Genomic DNA, 15,059 nt, shown 5'->3' on the forward strand with positions numbered 1-15,059 from the left:
TATTTTAGATTAAATTTAAAGACACTATCCTTATGCCTTTCGATAGCTAATAATATAATATATATCTACAACAATTTACAAATAATTATGTAACTCACCGTGAGCGTAAGCACGATTATTTTGAACTTAATTTTTTTCTATAGTGCAATGGGTATATATTATAATAATCTATAGTCTATACCAGAGGTTCTTAAACTTTTTATGATACGATCCATTTAAGAATTTTTTTAAATTTTGGAAACTCACAATAATATCAATGACTTTTTTTTGCCGTTTCGTGAATTAGTTACTAATGAAAAAAATTAAAGATCCATGTTAAAACAGTTAATTTTCTTTTTAAATTCTTACTAAGGAATCTTCACCTTTATCAGTTAGCAAAAAAAAGCATAATATTATTATCTACAATTTAGGTTATTAAATTTTAATGTGAAGGATGTAATTTTTTTCTACTTTTCATTACTGAATTGATATCCACTTCTACATTGATTATCTCGAGACATAGTGAGTTTGATAATATTAATTTGCTCCGTAAACTCGTAATTTTCACACTCACAAATAACGATTTATGATAAAACTGAATTTGAATATAACGAAAAAAATAGAAATATTATAGAAACACGTTTTTGAAATAATGTATTATTTAAAAATATAACGTGACCCACTAAAAATATAATCATTACCTTCTGTTTGAGAACCTCTGATCTATACAACAGTAGTATACTAGTATGACTATAGATTTATATTCCTTATATATATGTATATAATTTTATAAAAAAAATACTATTAAATTAATTTAGTAAAACAATTTTAATTTAACTTTGTTGTTTTTTTACATTATTTCTGCTTATAATGCACACTGTAATAAATAAGAAATGTCACATTTGTGTTTACTAAATTATTAAATAGAGGAATATCGATTGGTTTATTTTTATTTGAAATCAAAAGTATTTACAGTGTATTATTTAAACGATGTGTACTCGTATTGCGTTTAGCATTATAATTTATAACATGACGAAATAAAAACATTAAATACATATTTTTTAATCGTATAATTATGGTTATGATAATGAACATCAACAAACATTTTTCTAATTAAGTTTAAATTGCTAAGTTATTACAATGATCACTTAAAAATTAAATTAGTTACTTATTATAACTTTTTTTAAAAAAAAATATACATTTTTGGAGTTTTTAATCATAGTTAATGCACTGTACATTTTAAGTCAGGTAGTAATAGCCAATTTTATTATTGATTATAACGATAAAATGACTATATGGGGGAAATAATACATTAAACTATTATGGAAACAGTTTACAATGACGACACGATAACATAATAATTATTATGGCTATATTGATTTCCTGGTGGAAAAACTCAGCAGCGAAGAGCGATAGACTACTTAATATATAGATATGGATATATATATATATATCACGATGATCGCAGTGACGGAGCAGGCTGTAAGTATATAAAAGGGTGTTTGGGTGTTAAATTGAAAAATATTTGCCCGCCAATAACCCATTACGGGTGGCTTATCGAAATGCCTCGTAATTTACTCTCGGGGGTCGACGACGACGAGTCGACGCACGCTTTCATCTCAACCCCACCGCTGCGTACCCGTCGCCGGAGGATACCAAAGTAACCGGCGGCGGCGGCGGTTATATGATTGCTAATAACGGACGGGTATTTTTTTTGCCAGGACGACCATTTGAAACGCGAGAATTCGGCTTACGCGCGGCCTGCGGGAGATGTGCCCGCTGCAAGACACGAAGTGCGAAGAGCGCAATAAACGGAAATACTTTAAATAGCTTCTGCGATCCAACATGGCGATAACGGTCGACGGCCTAATCCACACGTTGTCCTCGGGGCTGACAATCGCGAGCTTTTCGATCCAATCAACCGGAATTCCGGCGGCGTCACCATCACCATCCGTTTAGATTCTCAGATTAATTCGTCTAGTGGCCGGTAACCCGGTGATTTCTTTTTCGACCATCACGTAGCATACTACATATTGTAATTTAGCAAATAATAAAATATAGCTAATACGCGACTGTTAGACAAGGTAATATAACTACGGTTATATATGGTTATTGGGTTATCGACACGTGCCAGAACGATTGGCGCCGAATTGGATTCATACAATCACGCTTGCATAGCATTGCACGAAACACGCTATAGCTTGGTTCGTATAATACTTCGCAATGCTTCACAAGATGGAAAAGAACGTAATTTCATATAATTGACACAATTCAGTATTTCGGTCGGTTAAAAAACAGTAAGTCGTTCACTGTTAAAACGGGATTAGGAGAGTTAGTGGAAGCGATTTCATATTGGTGGTCTCTGGAACCTAACCCTGGAAATGGATATAAACTCGCTCGCGTAAAACTATAATAACAATATCTCATCGATCCCCTAATTATCAAATTATACGGATTGTATTATGACAAGTAATGCCCGGAGATCGACATCTTATCGTATCATCATAAAAATGGTTTTGATAATTTAACTATTGCATTCCTTTATTGTTATAATAATATTTTTACCAAAACTACCGTGTTTGACCTGTCTATCACACCGCACGCACAACACGACATACCATGTGCACAACTATTATATAGGGTACAATAATAAATTTAGGTGTGATGTATTAATAACCACGTCGTCGTCGAGAGGGATGCATACGGAGCAGGACATCTAAATACAGGGAAATCTGAATTGACTATAGACACCTGTACATAACGGACAACAATAATATTCGAAGCGAAGGTTGGGACCGATTATATGGTGCTCGCGAGAACTTCCTTATATCACCGTTAACTACGACGTTAATATTGTGTACACATTGTGTACACATTGTGTACACTACACATTATACAAGTATATATAATATTATAATAGTATAACCAGTATAAGTACCTATACCTATATGTTTAAAGGTGCATTGTTATTATTTACTATCGACTTATTATAGCAGTAAAACACGCCTTTTATTAATTGATGTAAATAGATACGCGCGTGCGAGTTTGACCGAAACAATATCGAAGCCTATCTATATATATACGACGGACGCTTTTGAGACGGTCCCGCGTGAACGTCCGTTAACGTAGAGGTTTCTCAAAAAACTGCGAGCGTAGTGGTCGCGCGTACTGTGCACAAAATATAAATCACTTACGTTACTACACGGGCTTTATAATATTACGCGTGTATCACATACGACGATGTAATAAATTATTTGCGGAGAAATTAATTCCGCGGTGACCACTCGACGCTGCACGGACAATGCACCTAATCGACCGTACGATTGCCCGCGTGTTGTATATATACGCACAATATACAAATGCGTACAAATAAGTATTATACGTCATGTGCGCCACTTTATATATATATAATGTGTGTATGTGTGTGCGTGCGTGTACGGTGCGATACGCGCCGATTCCATCGGGAATACAGACGGCGCAGCGGGCAAAACTCGATACGCGCGACGGCGCGGTCGGGCGAGGAGGGTTGCGTCGGCGTCGGGATAATGCATGTGCGCGCGGCGACTTTCCGGTCGGGCGATCGGACGGGCAAAACACCGTGAAATCTCTAAATGGAGCTACTGTATACGGTACCTGATATACATGTATATATATATATATGTGTGTGTGTGTGTGTGTGTGTGTGTGTGTGTGTGTGTGTGTGTGTGTGTGAGTGTACAATATAATGCAAGGTTCGACGAGGCTACGAGCTCTCTGACGGCTCGACGCAATCGGCCGGATTGAGTTCATCAACTTAATGTAAGTCCCTCACGCGCCACACGTTTATATATATATATATATATATATAATATATTTTAAACATGTGCGCCGAGCGTGTTTCGATCGACCAGACGCAAAGTATATTCTTCTATAATGTATATAGTATTGAGAGAGTAAGGATAACCTCCGTGATGTGCAACACGTACCTTCCGACTGCAATCGTGTATAAATGATGTACCTATATAATAGGTATAATCTTATTATAATATTGTTCCGGGGTACAATATTGTATATTGTATCGTTTTTCGAAGTAGGAATACAATAATATTAAATATATTATACATACCAATAATATTATAAAATAATAAAATATAAACAACTCGAGATGTATAAATTGTAAAGTTAGAAAATTTCAAACATTTTCATTAAATATTTCATTTATGTGAAAAATTAAATTAAATTTTAAATAGGTAACTGATATTTTTGGTTTACTTATTATAATTATTTTATATTTATTTCAAATTATAGTAGTGATATTAATTAGTTATTTTTTATTACAGATATTAGCACTATTATCTGGCCCCAAACAGCATAATGATTTATGTGATATCCCTAACTATTATAGTAAGGTAATTCCTGAACTACGTTTGTCAACGTCAATAAATCATTTTTCACTAATGTTTTTTAAAGTGTAATCATTACTTAATAGGTAATAATCACAATTCTCTATCAGGAATTGTATCTAATTTAATATTTTAGAAAGAGTGAAATTTTCAATTGAAAAATGTTAAGTCAAATATTAAAATTTAAAACTATGTAGTATAAAATAATATATATATATAGTTCGAACTTCAAATATTCACTAAACGTTTACTACCTATTGTAAATATAATTGTTTTATTTTTAATTAATAATATTAATATAGCGTTTAAATTAATTTAGGTTTACATTTCGTTATTTCTTCGATCAATATCATTTATCAAAAACAGTTGAGAAAATGTGATTATGTCCGTGTATGGTTGTTTCTTATTGATCAGTCATATTTGGAAATCTCTTTTGAAATATGCTTCCGTATATTTTTTAAATATAAAAACTATTATTCTCATTCTATACAATATTATTTGATGAGTTCATCAATAAGGAAATAACCGAACAATATAAGAATAAAATATATGACTTCGTTTGTCAAAAACCGAATTTAGACTTTTAAAATACATTTAATGTTAAAGCCATAAGCCTATTGACCATTTTTGGTATTTTGTTACTGAAAATAAGACAATATCTGAAGAGGAAAATTATATTTTTGTCGTAATATCCAAATCATTTTTAAAGAGCATTTACATATTTTTATTTATGGGATTGTTAAACCAGAGGCTTATGAAAATTATAGATAATTTTTTATTGATTCTAAAATATTGTGCAATAAATCATATATTTTAGATTTTATCTGACTCGTTATATAATATATAATTAGCTTCTAAATATTTGCATTGTCTACAAATGCAAATTGTTAATAGAATAACGGGGGGGGGGAGGGGGGTATCATAAATATTCATTAAGATTTTTTTATGCTTATTAATTTGTTTTATTATGTAACGTGCATATTGTTATCTGGTGAAGAATATATAAACGTAAAATTAATATATTATAATAATAGCTATCATAAAAAAAATCTATAACAATAATTTATATCTGAACACTTTGGGTTAATATACGAATATCCTGGTAGATATACGTATATACCAATATATTAATTGAATATATACTAGTATATATAGGTATGAACGAAATATAGTGTTTTCGTGTGGTGGCAAAATTGATATTTATTTCGCTGTGTACGTAGGTAAGAGCAATTATATTATAATATATTTATTATATTCTCTACGTATTCGACGTTAATCAAAACGCTTCATTGGAGTGAATTAGATTTATTTCAGCAGATACTCCGGTGGCGAATGACGATATTTATAGCTACTAAAGCGCACCGTTTTATTGGCCGCCCGTTAATGTAAGCCGGTTATGATGCATTTAAAAGCTAAATAATCCTCTACTCGGTTTCCGGAATCTGGGTCTCTTGAACCGTCCGGAAAGACGCAATTTTCCGGTCTCAGTTAACATAATAACATAATCGGATTGATTACGCTGCAAGCTGCGTATGACTATATAGGACGCGGAAAATTTTTTTCCTTCTTCAAAAAGCTACCTGTTCTGCCGTAATAAATGGTTTTGTTAGGTCGACCAATGGCAGCGTGCACATTATATATTGGACACATAATATAAAGGACATGAAATCCAATTCAGCAGTATTATGCAGTAAAGGCAACTATAATACCATACAGCAACTACCTATACAAGCGTATTATAAATTTGGTTTAACAAGAAGTTGTCCAATATTTCTCATTGTATTTAAATAAAAAAAAAATTCAATTATCGGCTAAAAGTAAAAATTAAAATAATATTTTGTTATTATATACGAATAGTACTTAAAATAGATTAATATTCGTAATTGTAGTTTTCGCCATGTAGCGATATATGTTTACAATAAATTGTAGGCACCTACCTATATTTTAAGTTGTTTAAACTTAAATATTCTTAAAAGTCAGATATTGTACTATACATATACGTTTAGTTGTAAGGTATAGTCAAATATTCTACTTTTGAACTTTCACAATATATATTTTATTCTCAATTACAATTTTTTTTTAAATCCTGCTATCTATTGATAAACTGTACTTATAGATTAATTATTTTTATTGGGGCTTTTATATTTACTTTTAAAATATGTGTTTTTACAATTAATTATGATGTCTAACATTTGTAGTTTCTTTATATATATATTGGATAACATTCAATCTAATCTAAAAATATATTACACTATATATTTATATTTCTTTTAAGATGTAGAAGTTAAAGTTCCTTGAGATACAGCAAAATTTATCACCTTGATCACAACCATTGTTAAAATTTTAAGTTTTGATCTAAAAAATTTCGATTTTTATCAATTATCACACACTCGTAAATTATAATCTATAAAATGTTAGTAGCTTCAAAAATATTTTATGAAAGTCATGTACCTATATTATTATGTTTTTCTATTTACTGCAGGTGAAAATGTACTATTTAGAATGCGAAATGTCAATGTGCTCGTTTGAAATGAATTAAAAATTCTCCAAATGATGAACATTGGAATGTACGCCTTATACCTATTCGACTTATACCATACACCTATCTATCACACATGTAATATATTATTATAATAATCAACTGATATATCAGTTGACACATAGGTAGTGTTTTGAACGAATGCCTATCACCAAATGAACGATAAACTGCAAGGTTCGCGAACGGTGTGCACAACTGCAGTAATGGCTGCCAATTAAACCGCTTCAAAGGAACCACTCGTGAAGCCGGCCCCCCACCCCAATATGGCCTACCTTTCAACTCCATGCACGTTCGCACACAAGCACATGAGTACGCGTATGTATATTATTAATGTTTACATGGGATATACCTGACAACCATACAACTTAACTTCTCGAACACCTTTTTACAACACTAAATATGCAATGGTATTCGATTCTTGTTCAAAAAACATTATGACAAAAATTAAAAGTTTAAATTTGTATGTGGCACACTTTAATAATTGTCAGAGAAGAATTTATTATTCCTCGCAAATGTTGTTTAAAAGTTGTTGTTTATCAAACCTACTTACAACAACAATAATATTATACATGTGGCACTTAGTTAATATCAATAAAACTACCGAGTGGCTTAAGAACAAAAACACCATGGAATAATATGTAGGATAAACATGAAATGGCTGTGTAGATGTATAAAATATGGTATTTAAATTAATTATTCAATGTTAAAAAAGTTAACGTATAATCCATGTATATTAAAAATATGAATAATACCTAAATATATTTGCATAATTATTTATAACAATAAAATGTATAAACTTATAGTTTTATAGATAACTACTACAATTTAATTAGAAAATTGTAACCATTTTATTTTATTTTATTTTGTTATGGATTAATGGAATTATTTTTAGAATGGATGATTTGATCAGAATGCGTAGGTAATGATAATTAACATTTCTTGTACCTACTCATAAACATGAATTATTTTAATTCATAAACTTAATTAACACAATATACAAAACTATATAAATATTGTTCAACGTTTTAAATTTAAGTAACAAAATATAATTGAAATTCAAAATGATCGTAAATGTATAAATGTAACATAATGTAAAAAAATCTAAATAACTGTTACTAGTAATTAAGATGGTGTAACTAATGGCCCTTGCTGCCAAGTTGTATTAAAGATCAATAAAAAAAAAAAAAAAATGTTGTTTATTATAACGTTATATATATTTAAATGTATATAATATATCATTATAAGTTATAACTTTTATTTATACTTGGTTTGATTTAAAAAATATATTTCTAAACATAATATAAAAAAGAAACATGTGCTCTTATTTCTTGCCAGTGGCAAAGTATGAAAGTACTTGAGAACTCTCAAGTCACATAAAACGAAAACAAAATACTACCCTTGTTTTCAAAATAGTTTTAATGTTAATTCAAGTCAGTACCTCAAGTATGGTAGTTTGGGATGGATATAAAGAAAAAGAACCTCATTTTATCAAGCCCACAAACACGCTTTATGTTGAGAGTAGACATAAGACGTCTACTAATGAGCTTTACGATGAGAGTTAATAGTGTTGAAAAATAAAAAGGAGAAAAGTAGTTAACCACAATATTTTAAGGTTATTCAACCAGTAATTACTAATTATTGTAATTATCATTTAGTTTGATTTTTTGTGTAACTGGATAAAAATAAATACTAAATAAAATGTATTTGTTGTTTTATGTAAAATAAAGTGAATGATATAAATATAATATAAAAGTGTGTTTTCTGGTTGATTAATATTTTTAACTGTGCGTTATTTTTTTAAAAGTAAACACTTATTATTTTTTTACAAAAAAATACATCTCTTGATAGTTATAGTAAAATAACATTATTTTATATTTCATTTCTATAATTGTATTAAAGTAAGCGCTATATTTTTGAATACATCTGTAATTTTATATACTAAAGCAGAATATTTTCTTAGAACTTCAATACTTAAATCGATCTTCAAACTAATAGTTAATTATAGTTATATGAATTAAGAGTATTTTTTGTTTAGATAAACGGAGTATATAGTATATACATCAACATTTTAATGGGTACTGCAGTATATAGTATTTATAGTGTGTATAGTGCACATCGTTTTGCCATTTTTCAATAAATATTCTACTTGGGAAAATAAAATTAAAAATGTATGTAGTTATTAAAAAAAGTAAAACACTTGAATAATGATAACAATAAAGATGGTAAAAATATATATATTTTTACAAATATGTCATTTTGTTATGACTGAATTATGTAAAGAAAGATTTTCAACTACCCTAATATTTTTTGGGATAATGAGTTTCAAAAGAATTATTTTTTAGTTTGTTTACAACTATAAAACAAATGTTTAATAAATTTATTATAGATACTATTTTAAATTAATCAACTAAATAATAAGTGTGCAGTTTGTGTTGTGCGAAATACAACTTTTAAAAATAATTGAGAACAAAATCCTTGTATATATATAGTATATATATATATACATCTGTTATTCTGTTAAAATATTCAATTTTACTTTGTCTTTATTTATTATGGTAACTGCATTTTATATTATAAAGAAAATCTTACTGTTGAACACTAAATAATTATAATTTAAACAACTTATTGTCCAATTTAACCATTAAGTTATTGCTTTACTTTGAATTCAAGTGTACTTAATGTGTTGTTTTATTTTCAGATAGTTTTAATGCTAAATATTTAGATATACAAATATAGAATGATAAATTATTACGTAAAGAAATTGTATTTTATTTAATACAATATTGTCTATTAACTTATTATTATTTAATATTAATTATATTGTATAATTTAGGTATATTTATATTGAATCAAATGGAGTTATTGATAATAATGTAATATATATTTAATTTTAATACATTTTTTTTTTTTTTTTTTTTTTTTAATTAAAAACTATTCTAGTATAGTAGTAAAACTTTATAATATATAATACCTTAGTTCTATAATACCAAAATCGGCATCTCTATATGGTGCCGACTGATAACAAAATTACGGTTCCGTCTAACGGAGGAGCCAAAGGAGAATAATTACTGTATAAAACCGAATACCACCGGTCAACCACATTGGCTTTTAACCATTGACAACACCAACGAACCGAAAACTCGGCTCTAAAGACTAGTGGAATTTGGTGTTTAACTGGTGTTCTATCTTGCACTTGAGTATCCTTCAAACGAAATTGCCTTACAGTAGTCTGGGAATTAGTAAGGCACACACAGCACGGCTGGGTACAGTCAGCTAATCACGATTGAGACAGATGAAAAAGCACACAGATCGAGCCGTCAAACGGTGCCATTGATTGAGTGAACTTAGAAATGAGCAAAACACAATGACCAATACTATGGAAGGAAACCCGTATAGAATCAAATACCGGCGAGAAGCACTCAAAGTGACAAAATAATAACTGGGTCTTAAATTACAAATGTATTTATTTATTTTTCCTAAAATGTAATAACCATTTTAATGTGCGCTCATAAGAGACATAAACTCAGAACGTAAAATTAATAATAATAATATGTAATTAATTTATCTTTTAATAAACGATGGTGACTTCTCGAAAGTAATACAAAAGTAGTTCTCTCGGAGTCGTCGATTTAAACACAAAAAAAAATAAAAAAGTTCCTATAATACGATACGTTTTAATTTATGAATATTAATGAATGTGGAATTGCATCAGAGAGATTCGTCAGGTGGTTTTATGAATTCAACGAGTATCTACATACTATACGATTATTACCTAGCTACGTATCGTGTTGTAATTACACATGTGATTTAAAGCATATTATATTATAATATAGGTTAGCAATATTGACATACCTGCTTTTATGTGTAATTTAAGTAATGTAATAAGTAATTAATACTATATTATAGTATAGTACAATAATATACTGTTCGATACTCCGATGTACATCGTATAATAATAATATGTATTATTCGTATGACTAAACGTTCACACTAACATTCGTCAAAAAGGCGAGTGGTGATTAAGACGATAATAATACCTATAACAATTACAGTATTATCATATTATAATTATAATAATAATATGTAGTAATTACGACGTTAATTTAATAATATAAGTACGTAATTATTGTTTATACGCACGCAACGATGATAATCATCCCCCGGCCAACGCGAAGGTCGCGTTCTAGACTCGTGCATACAATATTATCTTGGCTACGGTCGCATTATACGTATATGTGTAATATTATAATATGGGTAATAAATTATTACAATAATAATAATCGTCGTAATAATATAACAATAATGACCGTAATGATATTAATGTGTGTGTGTGTACAAGACGACCGTATGATAATAGTAACAACAACAATGATAATAGACGACGTGATTCGGTTAGGTTAGCGCTGCGGGATTGACATATTGCAGACGCGACACGAACGTTATTGTTGTACGACCGCCGACGCTCCGCCGCGGTGGAGACGCAAGCGCCGACATGAGAACATCCTGTGATCGCCGCGTGAGAGCCGTTCTCCTTCGTCCTAACTGCATAATATAATATCGTGTAAACCTGCCGATTCCAATGTTCGACTGTGTGTGTGTGTTTTTTTTTCTTCGCTTACTAGCTGAATATTATAACACGACGACGTGATGTGTGTGTGTGTGTGTGTGTGTGTGTGTGTATGGAGATGATGGAAAAACGTGAAGTAGCCGAAGAAGAAAGGCGTCGAGAGGAGAGGAGAGGACAAGTATATACGCAATGTAGAAAAAGGAGATGCACCGACACTACACCACTGGAATAATGAATACATATATACCTATATAATACATGTGCGATGTTGAGGTCAACAGGTGACGGTGGCGCCATACGACGAATGCCGCCCACGATTTCAGTCTCTTGTACCGCCTTTTTCTCCTTCTGTCTACACGCATACGTACATACATTATACACGACGACACGTCTCCGTCCGTGACATATGGCTGCTGTTTGAGTGATTTCGTTATGTTTATTATTATTATTATTATGTTGCGTTGCCCTTCGGTTTTGTTTTTGTTTTCCTTTCGTCGTCGCCGCTGTCTGAATTCTCTTCTTCAATAGCTGCTGAGACCGAGTAAACGACGAAGACAAATAATAATAACAATATCGTCACGGTGACAACATGCTACTGTTGCCACTTCTGCCACTGCTGCTGCACACCGATACACATCCACTACCAAAACGACCTTCGAAACACGTTACGTGTATACCTCCAGATTCGGTTCCGGGACGACGTCTTCACGATTTCGTTTATACTTCCTCTTCGACCTTTTTCTATCTTATATTCTAATCTAAGCCACGTGATTATATTGTATTACGTTACAACGATAATAATAATAATATTATTGCAGCAGTCAAATACTGCAACTGTACAACGACGAGTGAACAAACGATTGTTAATAATTCGAAGTGATATTCGAGCAATTATTATTATCGTTTTGATGTATATTATTTTATGGTATTTGAAAACGAATTTCAACGTTTTTGTCATCATTTCAAGATCAAATTATAATCAAATATTTATTCAAATCGTATAATTGGGAGAGTAAGAGAAGATATTATCCCATTATTTTATACATAGCTAGGTAGCTCCGTAATTGTATTAGGTATACTTGAAAATCGAGATTATTATATTTAACAATCTTAAAAACCATCTGCTCAAATCAAAATCTTCTGTTCAGTATAACAAGTTATATAATACCCCTATTGGTCCAATCAAGAATATATTATTTTATAGAATCACCATTTTATTAGTACAAAGTTTGGGATCAACGATAATATTATTAAATCATTTTTTACATAGATATTCAAGTGTGAAAGAATAGAAATAAGAACATTAATATGTTATTAAAAAAAAATATTTTTATAATAATATTAGATTTTAACAAAATATTTAACTTCAACATTTAATCTAATTTAGAAGAAAATAATCAAATTAATGTAAAACAATTTGGTACATTAACATGTACTTTATTATTAGAAAATATGATGATATATTCAAGTAAATATTATAAAGTACAAATATACTCATATGTCAAAGACTTTAGTATTCTTTCAACACTAAACTATTATTTTCTTTTCGTGGTATTTCTATTAAAAATAAAGCACTCTATGTTTGGTCTTATTATGCGTAAATTACGCAGCGTAATTATTCTTCCTTCACATTTAAATGTCTATTTCCATAGTCAAATCTCGTATCTATATTATACTGCAATGATTTGAGATTCCAATACTTTTGGTATTTCTAATTAAATTTATACCTATTCAAAACAATTTTTTTCGTTATTTTTTTTTTTTTATTGCATATAATATTGAAAGGCATCTTCATAATATCGATTATAACAACATTAATAACCTTTTAAATCTTTAGCAGGTCGAAGACGAAATTTGTATGTCGCTAATATTAAATTATTATCATATTACAAATAAATTAAATGTAAGAATAGATTATTCACATCCATCAAGTCTTATTAACTTAGAAATTGATTGTCACAATATTAAAGCTCCCTGTTTATTTTATAAGCTATTTTATGTACCCTTAAGTGTAGGTAGTGCTATTATTCCCGTGTAGCATCAAAAATAATCGAAATATCGGCATGATTTGATAAATGTAACAAAACCAATAAATAATACGATGTTCTAAACGTCGTTGGGCAGCATAGCTTATTCAAAATAAAATAAAAAAGTCGTGGGGAAATATGAATTGTCAAGGACGAACACCCACTTTAGTTACTTTAATATTAAAATCCAAAAGAATATAATATTTTTATTATTATTATTGATCAGACCTAGTCCGGTGGCGCCAACAACGACACGTCTCGGGTTATCCATCACGTTGCAGTAGGTAAATACACGCGTTTTATTTTATTAGATATATTTTTTGAAGAGCGCACATTCATGTTATCATTTTGTTTGAATTAATCTATTAATGTGCTTGTCAGTACACGGCAGAGTTCTACAATCGAATTAAATAATTTTAATAATATATTATAGGAACATATAGGTGTATAATGTATATGTATATCTTAATCTAAAGAGCGACATGCTATTGAAATGGTATCTCAATAGACGACAAGCGTGGTTGAAGAGCTATTGAAGACAAACCGGTATTTTTCAATGAACGTTCCCTATTGCTCGTGACAAGAGGTTAACACCACAATCGTGTTATTTCATCACACGCTGCAGAATAATCGTAGGATATAGCGTATTCTTCGAACATTCAGACGTGAGTTTTGGCGTAAAATAAATTATTCTATCCTAATTATCCGTACACTGACAATTAAATATTATGTTTTTATTCGCGTCGAACATTGTCGGATTGTATTCCTTACATTCTCTATTTACGACTGGTTTTAATTGTATTTTATTATATAAGGTAATCGATGATTTTATTCATTATCGAGTACTTAAAAATAAAAATAAAAACAATTAAAAACTAATAGATGACTTATACTACCGCATAATGATCATTTCAAATTTTTATGGCAATAACTGTTATAGAATATAATCCTAAAATAAAATTACATGTACCTATATTATGACGTTTATAGAAATTAGGTAAATTAGAATTATATTCACGTTACCTGACATGCAACTATTGGGACTGAACGCTGGATTCTTCTGTAGTTGTGAAAATCCTAAAAAAAAAAAATAACAAATTATGTAATAACTGTGTAGCTTAATTTTGTATTATGTATAATAATATCTTAACTTATGTCTTATATATACACTATGGATTAACTAAAATGCTACTATTTTAATGTTCATGTTTACAGATAGTTAAATATATTTTTTATCTCGATGACTTTACTATAATAGTAAATAATTATTGACCATAACTTATCTACTTAATTTTGCAATTGTATAATACTACCTATGTCTATCATACAGTATATTATTACATTTATTAAATGGTGAAGGGTATGTATAAGTATAATATAATAGTATTGCTCTACAATATAGGTAGGTACAGATAATATATATATATTGGCATAAAAATCTTTTTGACTTATTATCTTTGAATTTCCCATGGTATCTTTACTCAATCGATCGGGTAAAAAAATCGTCTTTGTGTTATTTCTTTTATATTCATAAATACAGTGAATTTATGTGCAAACTGCACACA

General features: G+C 29.7%; 1 protein-coding gene across 2 annotated transcripts in view; it reads right to left on the reverse strand.

The window, feature by feature from the left end:
* LOC114129807 (diencephalon/mesencephalon homeobox protein 1-like) overlaps positions 1 to 15,059 on the reverse strand; it is an 86,054-nt gene that overhangs the window by 50,153 nt on the left and 20,842 nt on the right. For both annotated transcript variants that reach the window (XM_050199785.1, XM_050199784.1), the window contains exon 2: positions 14,518 to 14,571. In XM_050199785.1, coding sequence (XP_050055742.1) covers positions 14,518 to 14,571 — 54 coding nt within the window. The remainder of the gene's footprint in view (positions 1 to 14,517; positions 14,572 to 15,059) is intronic.

This window comes from Aphis gossypii, chromosome 2 (genome assembly GCF_020184175.1).
Source record: "Aphis gossypii isolate Hap1 chromosome 2, ASM2018417v2, whole genome shotgun sequence".
In the NCBI taxonomy this organism is placed as follows: Eukaryota; Metazoa; Arthropoda; class Insecta; order Hemiptera; family Aphididae; genus Aphis; species Aphis gossypii.